At 39.6% G+C, this 27,287-nt stretch overlaps 1 protein-coding gene across 1 annotated transcript in view; it reads left to right on the top strand.

Moving 5' to 3' along the window:
* The first annotated feature begins 14,282 nt into the window (after positions 1 to 14,282).
* RHOBTB3 (Rho related BTB domain containing 3) overlaps positions 14,283 to 27,287 on the top strand; it is a 59,461-nt gene continuing 46,456 nt past the window's right edge. Inside the window, exons 1-3 of the mRNA XM_004420358.3 lie at positions 14,283 to 14,825; positions 15,005 to 15,230; positions 19,953 to 20,139. Coding sequence (XP_004420415.1) covers positions 14,824 to 14,825; positions 15,005 to 15,230; positions 19,953 to 20,139 — 415 coding nt within the window. The 5' untranslated portion in view covers positions 14,283 to 14,823. The remainder of the gene's footprint in view (positions 14,826 to 15,004; positions 15,231 to 19,952; positions 20,140 to 27,287) is intronic.

Below are 27,287 nucleotides of genomic sequence, written 5' to 3'. Positions count from 1 at the left end.
CAGGAAGATGGTTACTTTGGTGAAGATGTAAAGTAACAGAATCACGTATGTACTGTGTGGTGTAAACTGGAAAACTGTCTGGCATTATCTCATACAACACATGCATATTTTATGATGTAGTAATCTCAGTCCTACATGTATACTCTAGAGAAAATAATGTACATAGGTGCATGGACAAGAATGTTCACAGTAGTAGTATTTATGATAGCCCCAAACTGGAAACAACAAACATATTCATCAACGCTAGAATGGGTATATAAATCACGGCACATTCAGGTATTAGAATTCTACACAGCAATGAAAATGAATGAATTGTTGTTACGTGTAACAATACAGAGGAAACTTCTGTAAATAACACTGAACAAAGGAAGCATGACACAACAAAATATGTAGACCATGACTCCACTTACATCAAGTTCAAAAGCAGGCAGCTATTTTCTCTGGGATTGCACACTTGAGTAGTATCTTGGCGTACTCAAGCTGGGTAATTGAGGACTGTTTAATAAAAGGTGTGGGCAGGGTTTGGGAAAAGCTATAAGGAAGAATGCAATGTCCTAGGGCTCGTAACAGCAGGAGCCATAACCATCCCTAGGCGTGAAGGGGTAAGCAGAGGAAACCCAGCAAGAGAGTTACATGAAGAGGTAAGTTTCATAGGAACTGTAGCCTTTGGTTAGTGTAATGGTTATTTTTTTTTTTTTTTTTTTTTGGTGAGGAAGATCAGCCCTGAGCTAACATCCGTGCTAATCCTCCTCTTTTTGCTGAGGAAGACCGGCTCTGAGCTAACATCTATTGCCAATCCTCCTCTATTTCCCCCCCCGCAAAGCCCCAGTAGATAGTTGTATGTCATAGTTGCACATCCTTCTAGTTGCTGTATGTGGGAAGCGGCCTCAGCATGGCCGGAGAAGCGGTGCGTCGGTGCACGCCTGGGATCCGAACCCGGGTCACCAGCAGCAGAGCGCAAGCACTTAACCGCTAGGCCACGGGGCCAGCCCAGTGTAATGGTTAATTTTATGTATCAGCTTGGCTGGGCCACGGTGCCCAGATATTTGGTGAAAATTTTTCTAGATTTCTGTGAAGATGTTTTTTTTTGTTTGTTTGTTTTGTTGGTTTTTTTTGGAAGATTGGCCCTGGGCTAACATCTGTTGCCAATCTTCCTCTTTTTCTTTTTTCTCCCCAAAGCCTCAGTAGATAGTTGTGTATCATAGTTGCAGAGTTGTAGCTCTTCTATATGGAACGCTGCCTCAGCACGGCTTAATGAGCGGTGAGTAGGTCCACGCCCAGGATCCAAACCAGCGACCCCTGGGCTGCCGAAGCGGAGCATGTGAACTTAACTGCTACGCCACTGGGCCGGCCCAAAGGTGTTTTTTTATATGAAATTAACACAAATCAGTGGATTTGGGGTGAAGCAGATTACCCTCCATAATATGGGTGGGCCTCACCCAATCAGTGGGAGGTCTTAAAAGGACAAAACCTGACCTCCCCCAAGCAAGAAGGAATTCTTCCAGCAGACTGCCTTTGAACTTGAACTACAACTCTTCCCCAGGTCTCCAGCCTGCCGACATGTCATACAGATTTTGGATTTATCAAGCCTCCACAATTACATAAGCCAATTCCTTAAAATAAATCTCTCTCTCTCTCTCATATATATATGAGAAAAAAAGTTGCTTTAGCCAGATGGGGAAGAAAGAGTAGTGGCTAGAGGCTCGGACGTGTCTAAAAGCTGAGAGCAAAGAACAGTAGAGAGGTACATGTTGAAGACACAGGAGAAGAAAGGGGAAATAGATGTAGCGCAGTTCCTCTAATGTCAAAAGAGGAAGCACATCCAGCACTACCAGCGGGATTAGCTTTAAATTAATTTTCTTTTTTTTTTTAAGATTTTATTTATTTTATTTTTCCCCCCAAAGCCCCAGTGGATAGTTGTGTGTCGTAGCTGCACATCCTTCTAGTTGCTGTATGTGGGACTCGGCCTCAGGATGAACGGAGAAGTGGTGCCTCGATGCGCACCCGGGATCCGAACCCGGGCCACCAGCATTGCAGCGCGCGCACTTAACCACCAAGCCACAGGGCTGGCCCTGATTAGCTTTAAATTAGATGAGGGATATTTATTGCACTGTAACTGAAGGCAAAAAAAAGGATTTATGTGGCTGCATGTAAATTTGTCAGCTTAGAAGTGGGAAGCTGAGGGGAGTTCCCCATCTGATGCTTTGTTTTTCTCTGTGACAGAGAACATGAGGGAGGAGATGTCAAAGTCAGAGATGGGAGACAGTGAGAAGGCTTGAGCCACTTTGGAGAACAAGAGCAAGCATGAACTAGGTTTGCCAGGCAGTACTGAAAGCTCGATTGAAGTTCGAGACCATGAATTTGTAGCGCCATCAATCTGCAGAGTTTTGAGATTCCTACAGTAAAATTTAGCAACCCAGATATGCGTATAGAAAAATCAGACACCTGGATTGATCCAGGGTTGGGGTTTCAGACTGAAGAACAATAGAACAAGGCATGTGAGGATTGGAACAAGAGACACAACTTGAAATCTCAAATGGATAAGTAAGAGAATGACGACAGAAGAGGGCTAGCAGAGAGGGAGAAACTGGAAGGGTCAAGAGTTTGGAGATTCTATGAGAGCCTGAGAAGAGAGCAACTGAGTGATGGAAACAGAAGGATCGAAGGTTGTGTGTCCAGGTTGTAGAATATGCATTATTTTAGCTGTGGAGCAGTTGCAGGTGGTGATCATACCTAGGATCTGGCCGTGGGAAAGGAGGGATGAAGTGGAGTAGAAGTGAAGGTCATTGAAGACAAAGAGGCTACGACATTGAAAGGGTAATTCAGGCAGACATCGACATCATGGAGGACCGTGAACATACTGGGGTAGAGAGAACAACCGTGAACAGCGTATGTTGGGGAGGGTGAGGTGGGAGGGTTGACTGGGAGGTTGCTGAATGACAGCAACAGCAGAGATAAAGGGGAGTACAGTCCTCAGGAGGATGGAGGAGTAATGGTCTGGCTCTCCCCCTCCAATCCAATTGGAATTCCAGAAGGTAAACGGGAGAGGTTTGGCAGGAAGCAAAGCATGAGCAAACATAGATGACCAGGATAAGTTATAGTCGGGCCTGTAATAAGGATTTCAGGGAATGGGGCAAGTTAGGTTAAACCTGCTATAAAGTTTTCAAGAATTAGCCCTAGAAACGCCCTGATATTGAGTAGTGGGTAGTATATAGGTGGCCTAGATGCCCAGATTGGCTCTGGAAGACTCCAAGTTTTTAGGTCACTCCCTGATATGAGAATCTAGTAGGAAAAACACGTGCATTTTACACAATCGTTTGCATACTTCTTCCGCGGGTTATCAGATTCCTTTAAAGCTCTAGGTTAAGAACCATATTTAGAAGGTGGCTTTGTGAATGTGGCTATTGGATGATTTTTGTGGCTAATTCTATCATGCAGATAATTATTAGTCTCTCCTAAAAGGCTTAACCTGTCAATCAGAAGAGAAAACTTTAGAAAATTGATCAAGGCATAAATTGGCTTAATACAGTTGGCTCTGGAAAATGACAATTCAATGCTGCCATAATTCTGATTAAAGTGTTTATATATGCCAAACATCCTTGGGATCAAAATGACCTGTACCTTAGATGCTTAATAAATGTTTGTTGAACAGAAAGGATAACAATGCACTTCCTATGTAGACTTTCCTACAGGGAAAGGAAGGTGTTGGCCATATATTCTAGGTTTCTAGGCTCTTTCATAGTTACCCTTCTCATTCTAAATGAGCAAATTTGTCTTCTAGTTTACACGTTGGCCTCTTGTGCATTGGGTTAGCACAAGCCTCATCCCCTGAGTATGATCAACTCTGGGCACCCTGACAAAATAAAGTTTCTGGACTTGTAAAACCAAGGAATGAGCCCTGGAAAATGTGACTTGACTGAGGCAATGTCATTCTGAGGCCAGCCTGAGCAGCCCAGCTGGCCACTCCCTATGACATTTCTAGCTTGGTTGTTTAGAACAGTGACTCTATTTAAATCAATTTGACCTCCTGCAATAAAAATCTTTTAGACCATGATGGAGTCATTAGCAAAACATTGTTGTAATCATAGTTAATGCAAGAGGACTGAGTAATTTATTAGGAATCATAGTGAGTTAATAAAATACACTGGCTGAAAATGCCTCCTAATTCTAGAGTCTAGCATGGGGAGTTAGTAATAGTGTGCAATTTGTAACTGTTCATGGGTAGCGACCTAGTAACAGACTGTTCCATTTTAAGGCTACAGTTAGTGAGTACTAAAATGCTTGTAACGAAACAAAGCAAAGCAAACTGTGCTTTTTTGTCTGTTTTCTTTTATTTGTATTATATTATACTTCATTGCTTCTTGGGTTGCGCCAGGGTTGCACATTTCTGAGTGTCTCATTCTTTCTGTTCATAGAATCACAGATTTTTCCCACAATTCTGAAGACTTAGACATAATGACCAGTAAAAACAGGATTTTTTTCCAGCATGGCAAACATTCCAATAACAATTACTGATTATTCTTTTGTTTCTGTTCACCTACAAAAAGATAGTTTCTAACTAACCAGTTTAACAAAATGTCATTTCATACCAGATTTCACTAGAAGAAGAGGGTTTTCTTGCCCCTCAGAATTTCATAAATTCTCTTTAAGATTTACCAGTTTCCATAGTACTAAACTAAAGTATGTGAAAGAAAAGTCACAGTATGAACAAGGCTTTAATTTCACCTGATGTCAAGTAATTTAATTCTTATTTTTATATTAAATCAACAAATATATACTATGACTTAAAGGCCAAACTTGAGAAAACTTCAAAAAAATCCTGTGCTTGCTGTGGACAACTTATGCTTCTACCTGGGTGGGAGGTTAGGGATGGGAATGTTGGAGGGTTTGTTCAGTGGAAAGTTGGAGAAGCTGTGCTTGCCACGGATTAGTCCAGAAGCACCTTTGCTCTGTTTTCTTTACTGATTACTTCACTGAGAAAGGTCTGAATGCCTTTTAGTGTAGATTGAATTGCCCTTGTCCTGCCCTGATCCTAATGCTGGAAGGAGCTTGTCACACTAGAACATCTGGAGGAAGCACGTAGAACAAGCCCCTTCATTCGCAGAAACTGTACAGGCCCTGTAGGAGTGGAGACAATTCTTGGTGGATCTGGCTACAGTGGGGAAAGAAACTGATGATATAGCTGGAGAGATGATAACAATTACACAAGTCCAGATGTCTTAATTTGAAAGCGAGAGGAGAGAATATCAATCAAAAATAATACTGAAGTCCCAGACTAAGATTTTAAAAATTGAATGGGCTCTAAAGAGGAGCATGGAGATCAGTGTCAGTAAGAATGTGCCCAAGGAGATCTGTGCAAAAGATGAGAAGCAGAAAAAAAGGAAGAGAAAAAAACGTCCTTAAGATAAGCCAAAAAATATAAATGCCTCAGCTAGGTGATCTGTTAGAATGCCAAAAGGACTGTTCTCCAAGGATACAAGCTGCCAACTTAATATTTAATGGTATCAATTGGGCTTTCCTCAGAAAAAAAGATCTCTAAGAAAATTTCCATTGTGGTTCACGGTAAAATAGAGTTTTTAACTGCAGACAGGATTATAGACTCAGAAGCAAAAATTAAAAGGAAGTCGAGAAAAATAAGGATCAGAAGTATTGTGTGAGTGCAGAAGTCAGGTTAAGTGGCTTGTGATAGCTGTTGAACGAAAAAAGAGAACATTTCAAAGCATGCTCGTGAAATGCTCCAGTTGGGATAATGCCCAATGCATGGCCATAGCAGAGATGCATGTACCCAAACACGGCAAGTAAGGGGAATACAAGAGATGGGGAAGACTTAAGAGGAATTTATCACTGTAAATGGCATAACTTTTAGTACAGTTAAACCTAGAGCCAGATTATAGTAATATTGAAAAGAATCTATTTTTTAATGTATTTGAGTTTTTCAAAAAGAAGGTCTATTAGCAAAGTATTACACCATTTAAATCTAAAGTCCTATATTTCTGTATGGCTACAAATGGAAAACTTCACAAAATATTGTGCATAAATAAATGACACAATCAATAGTGCTTGATTATGATACTTGTATATATATTTTTCAAGAGCTAACTAACAGAGCAGGTATATTAAAAGCCAAACAACCAGATTTCTTTGAAATTCAACCCTCTGAAAAATGCTGGTAGAAACAAGCAGTCCTGGTTCAAAGGAACATATGTTCTGGTACTTTTAATATTTTAACTGGAAAATGGAATGGTTGAAAAACTTGTTGGGCACAATGATAGAGGTGGTGGATACCATAAATTCAAACAAACAGGCAAATAAACATTTTAGACCTTTTCTGAAAGAGCTTAGGGTAGTTGGATTTTGCATATAAAGAACATTCTGGATTGCCACTTTAGCTTCTCCAAACAGAACTGACGATATCGCAGCCTTGCAAGTTAGAAGAAATCTACAATTTAGAAGAAAATTGTTGGCTATTTTTCTGGGAAGAATTACCCAGGTAATAAGATGAGTAAAGTCACCTTTTCTTGTGACTGACTGACTGGTTACCGACCTTGGTACATGACTTTGCTTAGGTTACTCCATGTGAAGTACATGCAAGCTCTTGTAAAAGAAAAAAAAAAAAAGAGCTAATCTTGAATTTTACGATTTTTGTGTAAATTTGCAAACTTTATCTCTCATTAGATTAGTTAATACAATACAAATACATTATTCACTGGGCTGATTTCTAGGCAAGTAGGTCTGCAGTCTACCTGTGTGCCTTTGCCTATCTGCTCTTTACTTCTCTCACAGCCTCCCTTGCCATAGCAACCAGCCCAATTGCCTGTTCTGCTTCCTGGCAGCCCAGAACTCCTCTATGGTGTCCTTCTAAGCTTGCTCTCTAGAACACAGCCCTAGGAACCAGACCGGTAGTCTCCAAACTTTTTTGACTGAACACCCTGTCAGAAAGAATTTTGAGCACACCTCCAATATGTTTATAAATTACATGCATATATTACTGTTAATATATCATGAATATAATAAACCATACTGGAATAGAAAATTTTCAATAGATGAGATAAAGATGAAGTAAATCATACTTTAAATAATTTAAAAATGTATTAATAACAATAACACTACAAAATATATGTTTTCTCTAAAATGTTATTTTTTTTTTTTTTAAAGATTTTATTTATTTATTTTTTTCCCCCCAAAGCCCCAGTAGATAGTTGTGTGTCATAGCTGCCCATTCTTCTAGTTGCTGTATGTGGGACGCGGCCTCAGCATGGCCGGAGAAGCAGCGCGTCGGTGTGCGCCCGGGATCCGAACCCGGGTCGCCAGCAGCGGAGCGTGCTCACTTAACCACTAAGCCACGGGGCCGGCCCTAAAATGTTATTGTTAATAAAGCTTTTTAGGGAGAACAATAGTTGAAGATGCCTCCTTACTTTTTAAATCTTGTTTTAACATTTTGTGATACAGCAATGCAGATGTCTGTTTTTATTGCAGTTTACTTAATTAAAGGCTCTCTGAAAAGAGCTCACAAAGATATATGGATTTAAATGGAAGAACTGCTTCATTAGCTGGGTTACTAAATCATGATAGGACTTATTTCTCAGTCCCATCACTCATCAGATTTTGGTTGAAATCTGATGCATATATTTCTGTCTTGTCTAATGTTACTCATTTGTTCCTGCAAACTAATTAGAAGGAGTTGTACATTTTTATATTTTTAACAAATGGCTTCAAAATCCACAGAAATTTTATTAGGAAAATGTTTAAGTGGTTAAAAAAATCCTATAAGATATAAGAGTTTTTATAGGTTACATGCATTGTTTTCAATCACAAAAATTACATAATGAAGGAAACGATTTCAAACATCAACATAGCATAGGGGGTAAGGGCATAGACTCCGGAGCAAATTGTCTAAATTGGAATCCCAGCCCCTCTGCTCACTTCTTGTATAGCTGTGAGCAAGTTACTTAACCTCTCTGTGCCTCAATTTTCTCTCCTGTAAAATAGGATAATAATAGAACCTACTCAATAGAGTTGTTATGAAAATTAATTCAGTTAATATTTGTAAAGTACTTAATATCTGGCATAGGGTAAGTATATTTAAGTATGTAAAGGATTATGGGGAGAATTCTCATGCCCTGCTGTGGGAAGTGTAATAATAAAAATCACTTTTGAAATCAGCTGAGTATTATCCACAAAAGTTGGACATATGCATACCCTGTGACCTAGCATACCCACCAAGATACTATATTTTAAAACAAGAGTGGTCCTAGCAGGTTTGTTTGTAATAGGAAAAACTATAAATAACTCACAGGTCCATCTACAATGGAATGGAAAAGTAAATGGTCGTTTATATCCATTGAATGCTATTCAGCAATAAAAAGGAATGAAAAGAACAAACCATAGCTACATCAACATGGATGAATCTTACAAATGATAATGAGCATAAGAACCAAGACACAGAAGAATATATACAGTGTGATGCCACTTATAGAAAGTTCAAGGAGAAGGAAAATCAAAATTAGTTTAGGAAGGCATATATAGGTAGTAAAATTATAAGGAAAAATAAGGAAATAATCATTAGAAAAGTCAGGCTCCTGATTATCTCTAAGGAAAAGAGGACTGTAACTGAGGAGGGCCACCAGGGGTTTGTGTGTATGTGTGTGTGTGAGTATGAGTGTGTAAGTGTGTTGTGTGAGTGTGTGTGTACCCTTGCATGAGAGCTGATAATGCTCTGTTTTCTGACCTGGAAGATGTTTAGGAATGTTTATTTTATAATTATTTATTAACTTATTGCACAGCTATTATGCACTTTTCTGTATGTGTGTTACATTTCACAATGAAGAAATCTTTAAAAACTGCTGTACAAGTCTCATTTTCACAAAATTAACTGCATTGTTAACATCCTATATCGTCATGTGTCCTGGCTCCAGCTTCTTGGCTGGAATAACTGCCTACGAGATATACCTCGAATGAATTTCACATGGTTGCTTTCACTGTAACCTTAGTTTGGAATCCTTCCTTTCCTAAAAAAAAAATTTTTTTTCAGTCTAAACAATCTGTCAGTGGTTACACTTACACAAGTTTTGAATAAAACATAGGTTTTATTTTTAAAAAGTCAATTATTATTTAAAATACCATTGAAAGAGGTAGTAGAGAAAGAATATCTTTTCTAATATAGCTTTCCTTTAGTGGCTCACAAAAAAAGTCATTTTTAAATGTATTTCATTGTTGAAACACAGTGTAGTAAATACCACACTGAAACAGAATCTATCAAATACCATAACATGAGACATATTAAAAACATCTGTGCATTCAGTGTAACCTTACAGTAAACTTCCCACAATACGCAACTCGTTCCAATACTTGTGTCTTTGGGTCTTTAGCAACGTTCTATTTGCATATTCTCAAGGTATTTGTTGTCAAAGGAATGCAGTTGTTTTTTTTCCATTTGTGTTCCATGTATTATTTCAGACATTTTTATCTTGGCAAGAAGAAAACTATTTTCCCAATGGCATGTTGCTTTTTGACTTTCATTTTTAAGAAAGCTCAGAAGAGGCTTTTTAGCATTTATAATTGGTGAGTTTTCTTTAAAGTCTTGGCCTGAATAGTACATTACTTAAATATGCTGGAAATATTGTTGAGTTTTATCTTCACGTTTGGATGTCTACTTTTTAAATAGCTAGCTAATTGTGATTAGTTCAGAATATCCAGAATATCATTATCTATTAATTATAATACGCACTTAGGGTGAAGTTGGTGTTAGCAAAGGTAGATGTAAATTCATGCTTGAAACCATGTTCCTTATAATTTCAATGATTATGGCCAACTTCTTGTCAGATATGATTAGTCATTAGTTTTTTACCTTGTAATGTGGCTCCCAAAGGGTGTCAGAAATGTAAGCACAGCGAATTGTGTTTGCCTGTTCTGGCATTATTAACACTATCTCCATTGGTCCACGCTTTAACAGTTTTCTTAAATATCATCCATAAATCCACTTAGATTCAGAAACTGCAACATGTGGCAATATGTGGAAAGTTCTCAAAGGAGAGAGCTGTCCCCTCCCCTCACTGTGTGCTGCTCTGCTCCCATCCTCTCCCCAGACCACCACGGCTGCCTGCCTACTTATGGGTCAGGTGCGGGTGCCAGTGCTAATCCTCACATTAAATATTAGTAAAGCTTAATTTCTTTCCCTTTTTATTGGTAAAAAAAAAATATATATATATATATATATGTTTGTAAAGAGAAGCTCAAATACCTTATTCCAGAATTTCAGAAGTCATTTTCTGCACCCCACTTTGGAGACCCTTGCTCTAGATAAGTAGTTCTAAAATCTTGTTTGTTTTTAAGGTTAGAAACACCATCTTTTGAATTAAAAGGAACATGAAACTCTAATACATATTTAAAAAGAAAAAAAGATGACAATAAGCTTGCTCTGATTGACTTTGAGACAGGAGGAGAAGGCGCTCACACCTCTTTCAGCATTTTTCTTCCCCACTGCCTCAGGCGGACTTGAAGATTCCTCTGTGGAAACCTAGTTTCCTTGCAACACAGTTGGAAAAATCTTATGCCAAACCTCGCTCTTCAGATCTGACCTTACCAATACTTGCTTCCTCTCTAGTCATTAAGGAACCAGCATGTTTTTCAAAGGCTGGTGTGTTAATATTCACAATCTAGGGACCAGTAATAGCTCACTGAGTTACCTCACATGTACCTTACACTCATATGTGGTTACATTTTATCTTGGGATAAGAATATCTATCAGAATAAATACGAAATTGTCGCATTTCAGTCATGAAAACATATTGTTTGCACTGGAGGCCCTTCCTTGTGTGTTCCCCAGTGACCTGGAGGTTGAAGGACATATGATAATCCAATTTGTTACACCCTGTTAAAAGCAAAAAAAAATTTTTAAATGCTAAGAATGAGGGAAACTACAAATATATAAACCAAATAAAAATTGTAAATAAAAGAGGACTTAAGATAATTAAAGAATCTTTAAGATACCAGGAACTGGACCATCTGTGATAATGTATTGGCCAAGGTAAGGAATACTAGCTGTAATAATTGACCCCAAAATGTCTGGCTTAACTCAATAAAGATCTGTTTTCTCATTCATATCACGGCACAATGCATGCTATGAGGAGGCTCTGCTGTAACCAGCTACTCAGAGACTCAGGCTTCTTCCACACTGTAGAACACCAAATTCAAACACATGGCTTCAAGGTTTGACCTGGCTTCATCCAGTTGGTAGACAAAGGATAAAAGACAGTAGAGAAGGCACACCTTCTCTTAATTGCTCAGCAGGGATCATATTCCACTGGCGAGAACTAATCACGTGGCCCTACCTACATGCAAAAACTTTGGGAAATGTGGTTTAGTTATGGGTCCTGGAAGAGAAAATGAGTTTGTGAGCTTCTAGCTGGGCTTTGTCATATATACAGAGGTTGGTCTAGGGATTCCCAATCTGCAACTTGAGTACTACCAGGTCGGACTTGGGAAATCTCTTGGGAAGCTTCTACCACTCTCTTTTCTGCCTGCTGTAATAAGGAATCTGCACACCAGCACTAATTTCAGCTCTTGCTTTTCCCTAAACAAGTCATGATCTTCCATGTCTCTACATTTTTGCACGAGATTTGCATATGATGCCTGTCCATTCTTTCCAATCCTCCTTCCCTTCCAACATCCCCTTCCTCCAAATCTAGCAAGCTCCTCCTCTTTTTTTTTTTTTTTTTGGTGAGGAGATCAGCCCTGTGCTAACATCTGCCAATCCTCCTCTTTTTTTTTTTTTTGCTGAGGAAGACTGGCCCTGGGCTAACATCTTGCCCATCTTCCTCCACTTTATATGGGATGCTGCCACAGCATGGCTTGCCAAACAGTGCCTCCGGGTGCATGCCTAGGATCCAGACTGGCGAACCCCAGGCCGCTGCAGGGGAGCTCGCGCACTTAACCACTTGCGCCACCGGGCCGGCCCCTCCTCCTCATCTTTTAAGACCTAAGAAAATGTTTACTTCCTCTATGAACTTGTCTCTGAAGACACGGAAAGCACAGATCTCTTCTTAATTCACTGAACTTTATCCTCATACTTTGTACCTACCTCTGTTACTGAATGCATAAGTCTGTATTATAATTACTTAAGGAACTAGTATGTTTTCAAAATGATCAGGTTCATTAATATTCACAAAACAGTGACGATTAATAATAGAATTAGCTTCTTAAGGGTAAGGACTGAGTTATGTATCTTAGTATCTCCCATGCCTACTCAGCAGAGGCCTGGCTCGCATACTTAATAACCCAGGAAAAAATGAATGCTGTCTCCCTTCCTGTCACTTCCCAGTGTCTCCCTCTCTTTTTGTATTGTGGTAAAAAAATTAAAATTAAAAAAAAATTAAGTGTACATTACAGTAGTGTTAACTATATGCACCTTGTTTGCAACAGATCTCTAGAACTTTTTCATCTTGCAAAACTGAAAACTCCATCCTCATTGAAAAACTCCCCATTTCCTTCCCCCAGCCCCTAGTAACTACCATTCTACTTTCTGTTTCTAAGAGTTCGACAACTTTAAATAACTCATATAAGTGGAATAATGCAGTATTTGTCTTTTTGTGAGTGGCTTATTTCACTCAGCATAATGCCCTCAAGATTCATTCATGTTGTAATGACAGGATTTCCTTCTTTTTAAAGGCCAAATAATATTTCATTGTATGTATATACCCCATTTTTAAAAACCATTCATTCAGGACCGGCCCGTGGCTTAGTGGTTAAGTGCTCACACTCCACTATCAGCCGCCGGGGTTCGGATCCCGGGTGCGCACCGACACACCGCTTCTCGGGCCATGCTGAGGCTGTGCCCCACATACAGCAACTAGAAGGATGTGCAACAATGACATATAACTGTCCACTGGGGCTTTGGGGGGGGGGGGGAAAGGAGGAGGATTGACAACAGATGTTAGCTCAGAGCCGGTCTTCCTCAGCAAAAAGAGGAGGATTAGCATGGATGTTAGCTCAGGGCTGATCTTCCTCTCACACACACACACACACACACAAAATCCATTCATTCATCCTAGTGTCTCTGTTTTTGACTTATGGTTACTGAAGGGGACTGATGAGAAAATATATTTTCTATTGACCCAAGAGAAAGTGATCTTGTACTCTTAAATATTTCAGGATGGTTTAGGTTCTAGAGACTATACTGAGTGCAAAGGGAAATTAGATTTCTTAAAAATCAGTGACTGCCTAAAGAATGGCTCCTTCACACCCTATCCGAGCAACACAAACTGTTACACTACTTTCAACTGAGCAACAAGGGCCCATAATAAAAAACTGTTCACATTCCAAAAGCCCCTTACCCTGGTCTTTCCATGGCCCTACTCAGTATCTCCTGTTCCATATCCTCAAAATAGCTCTGTTGAGAAAAGAAACAGTGAAATTTTAAAGTAGGGCAAAATAAATAAATAAAGGGATAAACAAGAACCCTCTCCACAAGAATTTTCATGTTTATGGAGAAGCCGAGCGCCAGAGTAACCTCTGGCCCTTCTTGGTATTAGTGGATTCCAGTGTTCATTTGCATTGAGGTAGTTTGAGGCCCTTTAGGGACATTCATAACATTTCCTTCAGTGCGTTATCAGGAAAGAATCTAAAGTATCCTTGCATTAGCATGATGGTTATTTTTTCAGTTGGTCTGAGGAGCTATTATTAAATATGTTGCCATAACGTGTACTGAAAAATCTCCAAGTAATCTCGCATTTAGCTTGCAAACACGTTAAACACCTCAAACATAACTTCTTTTCAAAACTATCACAATAAGAACCCCAGCACGTAAAAAAGAATCTTGCCGTTTTGGGTAAAATAGTCCAAATATAGCTTGAAATAGTAATTAATTCCCCCCAAGCGATATTAGCAAATTAATTGGTGTGTGAACAAAGAACTCCTTCTGCACCAGCATGAATGTTGCCTTTATTTTTTTCTCACAAGTATGATTGTAAAAAACAGCTGTAGTACATGCTGACAAATGACAAAGCACCAGACGTAGTAAAACACTTTCGGTCAAGGCCAGGAGAGGGAAAAACACTGTGGCTGCTGGAGCGGCCAACGGGCTTGACTCCCTCGCTTCCCTGCGCTCTTTTTTCCAGTCTTTCGGGAGCGGGGGCCTCACGCCCCATCCCCCTTTCCCTGGCTCTGGTTACAGCCTTTCGAGTTGAACAAACTTGCTGCAGGCGGATTGGCGACCGGGAGCTCTCCAGCTTGGATGTTGTATTTATTAATTTATATGCCGCGACGCCCCGCGCGGCTGCTCCTTTGTATCCGGCCGCCCCCGCCCGGGCTCCGGGGCCTCGGCGGGGAGCGCTTCCCCCGCATCCGCCCGACCCCCAAGGCCGGCACGTGCTGCGCCCGCCCGCGGGCCCGCGGAGGGGGCGGAGGCCGCGGCTTTCCTCCTAACCCCTCTCGGCCAGAAGGAGGAGCAGCAGCAGCAGCAGGCGGCGACAACTGCCCGGTCGGGGGAGCGCGGCGGAGAGGGGGCTGCAGCGCCCGGGCGCCTGGCGATCTCGGTGGCGGCCGGGGAGGCGGGGAGCGGCGCGGCCGCCCGGGACGTTCCAGGACACTTCCTGACTGGCTGGCAGCGCGCACCCGGCGGCTCGCACGCCCCCGGACCCTCCGCTCGCTCGCTCGCTCCCTGGCTCGCGCGGGCCCGCTCTGCGTCGGCCGCGCCGCGGTGGAGGCGCGCGGGGGGACGCGGCCGGGGATGAGCTGACTGCGGGGGAATCAGCCGCCGACGGGCCCCCAGAGGCCGCGAGGAGCCGCTTTTCTCGGAGTCGCCGCCCTGCCCTTGGATTTGAGATCATGTACGTACGCGTCGCGGTCCTGCCATTGTCTCCAGCCCAGCGCGTGCCGTGCGCCCCAGGGCGAGGGGCTGGTGCCCATCCTCGCCGCGCGCTGCGCCCCGCACTTCCTGTTCCGATGAAGGCGATCCTCGCGCTGACCACACGCCTCTTCTCCCCCTCGCCCCCTCTCTGTCGTGTAGGTCCATTCACATCGTGGCGCTGGGGAACGAGGGGGACTCTTTCCACCAGGACAATCGGCCGTCGGGGCTCATCCGCACTTACCTGGGGAGAAGCCCGCTGGTCTCAGGGGACGAAAGCAGCTTGTTGCTGAACGCGACCAGCACGGTCGCGCGTCCCGTGTTCACCGAGTATCAGGCCAGCGCGTTCGGGAATGTCAAGCTGGTGGTCCACGACTGTCCCGTCTGGGTAAGGGGCGGCAGCTGCTCGGTGCCGAGGCTGACGGAGCTTTTCTTTCATTTTTTTTTCCCCCTCCTCCTCCCTTTTCCCTTGTCATTAATGTGGAGTGTCCGGCTCACCTGGGTAGAGTTTTCAAACATTTTTGGGAAAATCTTTGGTCCTTTGTTTCATCGGGCAGGGGGCAGCCCAGTCAGAGAACACTGTTAGAAAGCAAACAGCCCCAGTGGGAAAGTGCAGCACTTACTCTACGCTGCCCGACCGTGGGTTGTCCCTTGGTAGGCAGCTGACAGTTGAATGTGCCAACCCCAAGGGACGGGGTCACTAAGTTTCACCAGCAGAGAGCAATGTTTTTTCATGCCTACCCTGTGGGTGATAGTGTAATATTAGTGTTCTAAAAATAAAGCTCTCTGAGGGTTCAACACAGGCAAAAATACATTTCACTGGGGCAGGTCAGAAATAGGACCCCTGGAAAGGAGGGGAAAAGACAGGGACAGAATTAATTTTAAACGACTCATTTATAGCAATATCCACCTCTGAAAATTTTAATTAGTGTTTTTAATTTTAATAATGTAGATGCTCTTGATATATTAGCCATTTGTTTTTAGGGACTCATAAATCAGAAATAATATTGCTAACACTGCTCAGAATTTTTAAAAAGCTTTAAAATTTGCCATAATTGAAAGAAATTGTGATGAAGTTGGTAAATTCTAGTCTAATTCTTGAGTGTTTGATAAAAGGAGAGAGGAATCTACTCCCTGACACATATAAATGTTTTCAGTACACAGTAACATCATATTTGGAATGTTTTCGTTTCATCTTATTTGAAAATTTCTGATTCTTTACTGGTATTGGAGTTATATTGCAGATAAAAGTTACATTTCATAACAGAAGGAAGTTTAGTGTCTGAAAAGAAAATGCACATTATCATTATGTGAGATTGTACATTTAAACAGCAATTTTTAAAAACTTAATTGGGGCCTATAGGGGATTAGTGCACTTTTCTAAAGAAATGTATAGAATGTATATAGAAAAGTTTCTTATTTTGGAGTTTCCATGTTATGGAAAGAAAAGATCACTTGCCCACATAAATTTTCGGTTAAAGGTAAGTTATGCTTTCATTAACAGGGATGCTATTAAACTCCTAATTATGACGATGATGCTGATTGTAATAATTACTGATAGAGAACTCATTGGGTAGGGTCTGTGCAAGCAAATGAGACACTTCCTTTCCTTTGGTCATTTCAACTTACTGTTTCTACATGCAGTTGAACAAATGTTGAGTGAATAAATGTTGAGTGAATAGAGTAAATAAATGTAGGGAAAATAAATTAAGCTGAATTAGGATGTTAGGATTACCTTTCCTGTTTTTTCTTTGAGCTGTTAACTCTTTCCTGTTTATGTTGTTAATTTAGCAAAAGGCAATGCTTGTCATCCAATGTATTGTAGTAAATGAAATCTTCCAAACAGATTAAAATAAGTCTCAGTAGTCTGGTTTTTTTCCATATACTGATTGTTATGTTTTATTATCCTGATCACCTTTTGTTTGGTTAGACTCTGGCCTTGTTTAAGGCATTGAGTTTGTAACCAAATACAATTTTCAAGGTTTTAAAGGTCTTCAGACATACTAGAATATATTTGTAGAGCTACTCTTTATAAGGTGCTTTTCTTCTCGTGGTGGTAAGTAAAAGCCCATCAGAGATATTAAAGTTAGTTGTATTCATCAGCTGATATTCGACATATTAAATATGGCCAAGCAGATAGAGCACAGGTTTTGATATCAAAAGGACCTGATTGCAGATCCCCACATTGCTACTTAGTGGCTGTGTTCCCTGGTAAGTCTCTTACCCTCTCTTACCCTTATTTCCCTACCTATAAAATAAACATAATCATCCCTGCCTCCTAGAGCTGTGCTGAAGAGTAAATGCGATAGTACATGTAGAGTTCTTAGCACAGAGGCTGGCATGTAGCAGGTACTGCTACAATAAATGGTAGCTACTATATAAACACATAATAATGTGTTTATTACAACTTGAGAATAGCCATATGTCAGTTATGCTGAGCAAAAGTAAAGTGTTCTCACACAGCTTTCAGGATTTACACAAATACAGCACATTGAAGCAGCAATGTTCGTACTTAGTAGGTGCTGTATTTGCAGCCCCACAGGCAAGTAAAATAAAATTGTTGTTCTGCTGTAGAAATTCCGATTATTTTTAAAAAGATGAGTTCCATTCTCCAAATGTGGCTCCAGGCCTTGTGTTGCATAACCTACTAGAGGAAATCCTGGAACTGATTTACAAGGGGTGGGAGAATTTGATTTCCTTCATATTTCTAGAAACCAGTGCAGCATTTTCTCTTTGACATAGTTTGAGATGAAATGTGGTGTTGTTTCCTTGGAGTTGGAATGAGGTAGTTGTGCTTCTCTTTCCTGGTTTTCTTCTGTAGCTCTGTAGCGTTTTTGTGGATCCTTGCCATATATACTTGGCACTTTTAAAATAAATGTGCTTCAAATTCATTATCTGTAGCTCATTAGTTAGTATGTCTCTCTCTTACCCACCCCTTTTTTGGTACAGTTATGTTATTATTTTATTTCTAGATCTTTTCCTGTTTATTAAAAATATTCTATAAAAAGCAGTGAGGTAATGTATGAGTTTTCTTGTGCAGGGTTTGAAGCTCTGATTTGTATTAAAAATAAAATCATTTTTAGTCTCTATATCCTCAATACCACCCTGTTAATAATGCCAAAACCCATTTTCTGATGACGTTTTCCCTTAAAATGTCTCCTTTTTCCCTGTACACCTCTCCAGTAACTCGGGAGTTTTGAACTATTTGGAATGCAAAGAGCAGTTACTTTTGATTTGTTCTCTGAGTAATGGCTGCTTAATGTTGGTCCCACTTATATTTAGGTTTTTTTTATCTCATTCATCTGACCTTGCCCTCTTTCTTTGTTACACTTATATACTCTGTTATACTTGTATACTTTGAACTTGAGTACTATAACAGATACAGTTGGAACTGAATGGGTTTTGTGGTTTGGGATTTGGAAATCAGCATAGGACTCTGCTGGGAAGCTTTCACATTTTCTTGATCTGTGTCCCACTTCACTTCTCCCCTCTCTTACACGCTCTGTGAAGATCAGACTTTGCATTTGGTGTTTATATTCCATAGTTTGCCAATTTTTTTTGATTCTTTTATTTATTTATTTTATTTTATTTTTTGAGGAAGATTGGCCTTGAGCTAACATCTGTTGCCAATCTTCCTCTTTTTGGCTTGATGAGCGGTGCATAGGTCCGTGCCCGGGACCCAGACCCGCGAACCCCAGGGCACCGAAGCAGAGTGTGAGAACTTAACCACTATGCCACCAGGCCAGCCCCTGATTCTTTTAATCTTCCTTTAAAATGCTCTGTCCGTCCCACTTTCAATAGGGTATTTATATCTAAAAACTCTGCAATTCTTATTACTGTGAGGGCACTTGTAGGAAATGGGTGGGTTGGGAGCCTATGGGGAATTGAGAGAGGCATTGCTGGGGGCAAGGGAGGTACTAGTGAGAAGAAGCTCCCTCTGCAAAAGGGCATTGCTATGTAACACTTTTCCAGAATTTTCCATCATAGAATAAAAGCTCTGTCACATGGATTTTGGTTGAGTGATTCAAACACCGTTAACCCTGTTTTGGGCTCATATTTCAGAGTGCAAACTTTCATAGTCCAAACGTTTTTGGACCTATTAGCCACATCTAGCTGTCTACTTTCTTAGTCTATGTTTATTACATCCTAGAAATACATACCAGAGGCTATATGAAAGGACAAATAATGATTAATAGTTAACTAGAATATGAGAAAAAAGCTGCTTATACATATTTAGGAATGGTGTTAAGATACATATTTTACTTATACCACTATTCACACAAAAACTTTGAGAAATTATTTTTAAAATATCAAAGCGGTTTAAGGAGTAGGGTCCATAATAAATTACTTTGGCCCTAATTCTAAATATAAACATTACTAACTGTAATCCAAAAGTAAAGATTTCAAAACTGGAAAGGTTTATCCTGAACTTTTACTTTATATGAGCAAAATACATGAATTGCAAATATATTCCTTACCATGTTAGCACCTTATAATACACAATATTTTTTTGTGGAGGCATATGCCCCCTTACAACACTATACATATACAGTACTGTCCAAGGATGGATAAAGTTGAAAAGTATATATGAATTTTGAAAATATGGATAAAATATGTGGAACTCCACAGAATTCACGATGTAGTACAATTCAGAATGCTGAACAATCCTGCAGTGTCTAACTGGGTCACAGAAAATCCTTTGAAGCTTCCTAACTCATACTGATGCTCTTGCTTCTAATGCCATAGTGTTACATTTTTGAAATTATTAGGTGATAAAAATACGGCATTATTTTAAAACAAAGTGCTTATTTTCAAGTACAAGTATTAAAAGAGGTTGCTCATTTCATCAGACTCTCAGGATTTCTCTAGATCTTTTACCACTATATAGTTGTCTAGGCTAAAGGAATAAAAATTAAAAAAAAAAAAAAAAGAGTTGGTAGACTTCAAACATTTTTAATTTTATGTAGTTACTGTTTTAAAAAGTAAAATTCTTTTCATGAATTCCAAAAATTAAAATTTAGCAAAAAATTTAAACTAATATATTACAGTTTATTTCTTGATTGATTTGAAGACAAGCAGACTAAAGATTACTTTTTGCATTTTGGTTTAGGACATTTTTGACAGTGATTGGTACACCTCCCGAAATCTAATTGGGGGCGCTGACATCATTGTGATCAAATACAACGTAAATGACAAGTTTTCATTCCATGAAGTAAGAGATAATTATATTCCAGTGATAAAAAGAGCATTAAACTCAGTTCCAGTAATCATTGCTGCTGTTGGTACCAGACAAAATGGTAAGTATTTAATTTTCTTTTTTATAATGAGAGTGCAAGTGCTGTATTAATTTTAAATAGAGCTAAGTTTATTAATGATTAATACAGTTTAAAAAAAACAAAAACAAAATGATTGTGGTTTCAAATGCCAGCTGTTGTCTCTTCGTCGTTGGATGGGATAATGAGACATCAAAGGAAAGTATTGCAGACTTCTGCTGTGATTCTGATGGTTACAAATTTGTCTTCTTAACTGCTCTTCTGCAGTCGTGAAGGAAGTCAGTAATTGTGTTCTTTTGACATAGGGGAGGTATTAGGCTGATGCTGCGCCCTGGAAAACTCTTTTTGACAATCTAAAGGTCCATCCAGTTGGGCAGAGTAGATTGTCCACACAGGGATGCGGGCTTGGGAGCAGGGTTTTTTTTAGGTAGAGAGCAATGGGTGAGCTGAATTCACTGACAACACTGACTAAGAGAAAGGATTGTTTACTTCGTGGCTGATGGATTAATTTGGTTCAGTCAGTTTCAGTAGTTGGCTGCCATGCATATTATTGTCCAATATCTCAGGGCCAACTCAAAATTCACTTTGATTTGGTGGTATTTTATAGTTCTTAGTGGTATTTCCACAGTAAAGCTGTCTTTAAAATTTTATTTTTATTCATTTATGTTTTATACTTTTTATTGAGGCATAGCAAAGTAAGGGACATAAAGTTCACCAATCTTAGAGTGCAGCATAAAGCATGTTTACATATGTGTACATGCGTGCAGCTTTCACACAGACCAAGATAGAGAACATTTGCAGCACTCCGGAAGGCTCTCTCATGCCTCCGCCAGTTAATAACACCCTTCCCCAGAGGTAACTGCTATTCCGACTTCTAATAACAGATTAGTTTTACCTACTCTTAAACTTCATATGAACGGAATTATACACTATGTAGTGTCTTGTGTCTAATTTCAGTTAGCATAATGCTTTTTGAGATTCATCTATGTTGTGTTTATCTGTAATTTGTTCTTTTTATTGCTGCTTATTGTTCCATTGTATGAATATGCCGTAATTTACTTATTCATTCTCCCTTTGATACTGCTTAGGTTGTTACCTAGGAGTAGGATTGTTGGGTCATAGGATAGGTATATGTTTAGGTATATTTAGATACAAATAAAGAAGGCTTGACCTTTCCTTGACCCCACATCCATTCTACTTTCCTATCTTTCTTTTTATTGGGGGCCATGATTCTTGAAAGAGTCGTCCATGCTTCTGGAGCCCGCTTCCTGACTTCTCATTCATTCTTCAGTCCGCTACAGTCTGACTTTGACTTTCACAATTACACAGTTTGTTCTCACTCAGGGTTGCCAGTTATATGCTTATTGCCAAATTTAATACATTTTAATAACAATTCTCTTTTAGAAATGATTCAAACACACCTCTTCCTCCACTTAATAAAGCCACTCTTTCTTTCCTGGCTGTTCTAAGTCTCTGTCTTTTTAACTGGTTCTCCCCCCTCCCCCCAACACATACATCAGCACCAGCACACCCTGTAGTTGCTGCCCCCGCTTCCGTCCTTTGGCTTCACCTCTTCTTGCTGTTAACCCTGACCCATGAACTCACTAATCTGTTGCCCTAGCTTCCCCCGTATAGACAGTGATGATTACCCGGTCTATTTCTCTGGCTTCAGTCTCTCGCCTGACCCATATCTCCACAGACATCTTCCTCTCTCTGCTGAATTCCCTGTCTTGGTGAGTGATGCCAAACCTATTCATTCACCTAAACTAGAGTCATCCAACCCAGCTTTCTCCCCCATTCCTCATATCCAGTTGATTAAGAAGCTCTTTTGATTTTACATTTTAAATATATCTCAAACTCATTGTTCGCTCTTCATTTTCACTGGATTTCAGACCCTAGTCATTTAATTATCTGTCATAGTAACCTTCTTTTTGGTCTCCTAAAGGGACAGTTCCAGATTTTGTAGGAGCTGAAATTTATACAGTTTTAGAGGTCCTTTGTAAGGAAAGCTACAAAATTACAGATACATGTATGTACAAAAGTGAATATTTATTTAGAAAGAGAAAAGAAAGCACAACAAATTATAAATCTAAAAACGCTATCAAATACCACAAATATTAAAAGAAGTTTCTGTTATTTAACAGCTTGACACTTCTTTAACTTTTCTTATATTTTTTGGGCTGCATAGTCTTTGATCACCTTTTCATATGATAACCACTTTCTGGTATTTTCTGTAGAGAGAAGAGAATGATAATCAGTTTTTCTTCCAGCCTATTTCTTTACTCTCCACATCTTTTTGGTGCTCATCACCAGTTTGTGTTGTGTTCATCTTTTAGCTTGGCATCTTAGTGTCATGACACCAAATAAATCTGCACAGTGGGTGGCAGAAGCATTCCTGAAGGCCATTCACGTATCAGGATGCTGAACTGTACAAGGAAGTGACAACAAACACAAATATCTCACTAAACCTAAATTTAAATTCCCGTTAGCAGGATCCCCAAATGCCCATGGTTACTCCAGAGCTGGCTTCACAAGGGGAAGTGAGTTGGAGTGGAAAGAGACATAGTCTTAACCAAATGTAATTAAAATATCTTATTTTGCAAATTTTACAAAAGTATATGACCATGTGAAAGAATCTTTTGCTCAGTTTCCTCCCGGGTCTTTGGGAAGGACCCACAAGAAAAGGGCCTTGAAGCTTAAGGTTTATCAGCTTCCTGGTAAGTTAGCCTCTGGTCTCCTATTCCTCCTTTGCCTCTTTCTGAAATAAATCCTCTCAGAATAATCATCTTAGAATACAAGTCAGATCATGACACTCAATGCTTTAAATTCTTTAGGAACTTTTCTCTTTTTCCCTAACTTTTCTTTGCTAAATTTCAAACCTAAGAAAATTGACAACAGGACAGTGAACCCCAGAAATTACAAACTCACACACACACACTTGCGTGCTTTTATTGTCTGAAATGTTTGAGAGTAAATTGTAAACATCATGGGATTTTTTTCAGTCCTAACTACTAAGAACAAAGCCATCCTCCTATTAACCATAATGCAATCATCACTCAAGAAATGTAACTATTATCTATTATACTATTATTTAAAATATAATCTGTATTCATATTTTCCCAATTTTTTCAAAGCTGCTTTTTTAAATCCAGGATGAAATTAAGGACTACATATTGCATTTAGTTGTCATGTCTCTCTAGTCTCTTTTAATCCAGAACAGTTCTCCAGCTTTTTTGGGGGGAGGGGAGAGGGATGGAGGTGTCTTTCATGACACTGACATTTTTAAAGAATCTAATCCCATTATTTTGCATAATTCCTTTAGTTGTGATAACGGTGGTTGCAAAATAGTGATTTTTCTATCATTCCTTCTACACTTATTAGTTGGTATTCTTCTGTAAATAGAGCGTTCCCTTCTCTCTGCTCCTACATCTTTCTTTTAGAATTATCATGATTCATGGATTTGTTTTTTAAATTCAATATTTTATAATCTGTTCTTCTCATTATTCTTTCTGATGCTCAAATTACCCCAGCTTTGCCCAGAGGGAGCCTCTTCAAGCTAGCTCCAGTTACTTGTTGAGTCTTTCCTTATTTTCTGGCATAAGATGTTCCAGGCTCACCTTAGACTGTGCCTGCCCCAGCCCTGGAATCAGTTATTTCTTCAGGGAGCCCTGGTTCCTTTTAGTGAGTAATGGTATTTAGAAACCAAGATCTGGGCTCTGGAGGTGCTCATTACTTTAGATGTCTTTGCCTCTAGACACTTTTGTTAGATAGAGCCATTTATATATGTATTTTAAATCATGGGTTCCCATTGATACCCTCACTCCAATCCAGTATTTGTATCTCACGTCAATAATTTTCTGTTGTAAAGTCTTAACTAAACTACAAGATCCTTCATGATGTAGCCCCTGACTACTTCTAGAACCTTGTAGGACACAGTCCTCTGTTTCTTATATACCCATCACACTAAACTACTTGCAGAACTTAATGTCTTTCTTCAGATCTGGGAAAGTCTCAACTTTCTGACTTCTTCAGATATCACTTTCCCTCCCTTTTCTCTGTTCTCTTCTCTTGGGTCTCTTATTAGACTGATGTTGAAACTTCTGGATCTCTCCACCACATCTCTTATCTTTCTTTTATATTTTCTGTCCCTTTATTTCTCTGTGTTGCGCTATGGGAGAATGCCTTGGTCTTTTTTTCTGGCTCACAAATTAGTTCTGCTGGGTCCATTCTGCTATTCTGCTTTATTAATTTTAAAAATTTCAACAGCTTTTCATATCCAAGATCTCTAATTGATTTTTTTTCATAATTTCTTTTTCCTATTTTAAGGATGCAAATACTTAAAAAAAAAAAAGAACCCTCTCTCAATTAATTATACTTATTTTAAAATTCTGTTTTGATGGCTCTATTAAGTCTGGTTTTGAGGGGAACATTCTAAGTCTTTCCGTTTGATGAGATTTTGTTTCATGGTATGGATGCTTCTCAAGTGTGGGATAATTCTTAATTTGCCTAGTTTTGTAGTTTAGATTCTCTGTTAGATTGATGCCTTCCTCCTCTGGCCAGCCGCTCTTTGGGGTGGGAGTGGGAGTGGCAATACACACAGGATCCACAGGCCCGGCTGCTTCCTCTGGGGTAGTCCACCACTCAGTTGCCCTTGGGCCTCCTCCTTGCTCCCGCGTCCCATTGTTGAGCGGGGAGCACTTTTGATGTTGCCGCAGTGCGTGACGTCTTGCCTGTACTCTGAGCTTCATCTTCCCTCTTTGGTCCTGGGCTGTCTGCCTTCAGCCTCTCAGACACTCCTAATTTCTGGGCTGATGAGAAGCTCTCCTGTAATTTTTGAGTGTTGCTGTATGTGCACATATCCCTGCCTCCTTCCCTCTCGTTCTCCCTCCTGCATCCCTCCCTCCCTTCCTTCCTTTCTCCCTTCATCTTCTTCCCCCTCCCCCTCTTTATTTCGTCATTTTTTGTGATTTGGCAAGGAGAGGAGATTGCAATGTGGGCTTAGCTTGCTATCTTGAAACTGGAAGTGAGACTGTGTTCCCTTTGTTCTCATATTCAGGCCTCTGCGTATGCTGTATCCTCTGATTGGAGTGCCCCTCTGCACAACCCCTGTTGTGTCTGCAGAGCAAATTCATACTTGTCCATTAAATCATTACCTCTTCTGTGAAGCCTTCTATGATCCCCCACGCAGAGTTAGTTTCCTCTCTTGTGTTCCCATGGTGATTTTGTACACCTTTATTTTAGTACGTATTATATTATGTTTTAATTGTTTGCAGTCATATCTATCTTGGCTCAGTGACTATGAGCTTCTTTTATCCATGTATCCTTATATCCCTAGTATTTGATGTGTGGTAGGTGCTCAATAAACATTTGTTCGGTGAGTGAATGAATGGTTTTTTGAATGTATACGAAAGAGAAAAAATCAATTTTACTAACAAGATGAAATTAATTTACTATATAAGATGTGATCACAAAGCCAAATCTGGCTGTTCAACTCAAAGACGATTATTGTCCCCCTTCCTCCGCCTATCTCTTGCAATACAGTAGTCCCCCCTTATCTGCAGTTTCACTTTCCGTGGTTTCAGTTAAACCGAGGTCAACCACAGTCCAAAAATATTAAATTGAGGATTCCAGAAATAAACAATTCATAAATTTTAAATTGCTGTGCCGTTCTGAGTACCGTGATGAAATCTCGCACCATCCTGCTCCATCCAGCCCGATGATCATGAATCATCCCTTTGTCCAGCTTATGCCCACTATATAGCTGTATACACTGCCCGCCCTTTAGTCACTTAGTAGTCTTGGGTATCAGATTGACTGTCATAGTGTTGCAGTGCTTGTGTTCAAGTAACCCTTATTTCACTTGATGATGGCCACAAAACTCAAGAGTAGTGATGCTGGCAATTCAGATATGCCAAAGAGAAGCTGTAAAGTGCTTCCTTTAAGTGAAAAGGTGGAAGTTATTGACTTAATAAGGAAAGAAAAAAAGTGTATGCTGTGGTTGCTAAGATCTACATAACTTTTATTACAGTATATTGTTATAATTGTTCTATGTTATTATTAGTTATTATTGTTAATCTCTTATTGTGCTTAATTTAGAAATTAAACTTTATCATATGTATGTATGTGCTGTATAGGAAAAAACATAATATATATAGGGTTTGGTACTGTCTGAGGTTTCAGGCATCCACTGGGGGTCTTGGAATGTATCCCCCGCAGGTAAGAAAGGATTGCTGTACAGGAGACTGTGCTGCGTGTTCTCCTGGTAACTCATCTTTTGAACTCTTTTTAGATTTAGTTCAGCAAACACTATCAGTCCCAGCTCTTTCCTTTGTTACACATGTTTTGACAAGCTTGACTGTGTGTATATCTTCTTCATCATCCTTGGCTCTGAATAAATTTTTGGCTTTGACTAAATATTGAATCTATCTTTAAAGTAGAAATTTTTTTTCCAGACATGCCTAGGATGTCTTCATAGTCTTAAACTCCTGAAAATTGGCACCCTGTCTTCTTTTCTTTTGGAAGCTCTGATAGAACCTAGTACATTGCTAGGCTAGAATTCTTCAAAGGATTTCCAGAAGTTTCAAGCATTGGCAACATTGTAAGAATCACACTACAGGTTCTCAAAGCCACTGCTTTGAAAGAGATGCCGTTCATTGGAATTCCATAGTTACATTGTGTTTCCTTTAAAAAAAATAGACATTTTGTGATAACATCTTAAAAAACAATATATAAGGGGGGAAAAAAAAACTTCAGTAACACTGTGGAAGAGCAACATTCTGAATCACGGAGTCCCTGTGACCCTGAAGTAGGCTCACAGGAGTGAACTCCTGAAGAAGGTACCACGGTTTAAAATTATTTTGGGTTGTCTGATTGTTCCTGATGAAAATGCTCAATGAAGATTTATTTAATCCATAAATGTTGTGTTGATTCGCCTACCCAACACATAATGACTAGCCATTTTTCCTTTTTGGTGCCAATAAACAAAAAGAAATGTCTTCTGTGACATAGAGGAGATATAAGGAGGAACTTGCTAGGCATGTGTGTCAGGAAGATGCTTATGGCTACACACAATGGAAAACCCCACTAAGCTGGGTTAAACCTAAAATTAGTTGTATTTTCCCTCAAATCAAGATTATTTGTTAAAAAGTATTTTACATTATGTTCACTTAATT

The sequence above is a fragment of the Ceratotherium simum genome, chromosome 4, assembly GCF_057802395.1.
Source record: "Ceratotherium simum simum isolate JZ-2026a chromosome 4, ASM5780239v1, whole genome shotgun sequence".
In the NCBI taxonomy this organism is placed as follows: Eukaryota; Metazoa; Chordata; class Mammalia; order Perissodactyla; family Rhinocerotidae; genus Ceratotherium; species Ceratotherium simum.
The sequence above is the reverse complement of the archived record's forward strand: the minus strand, read 5'-3'. Positions and strand labels throughout refer to the sequence as shown.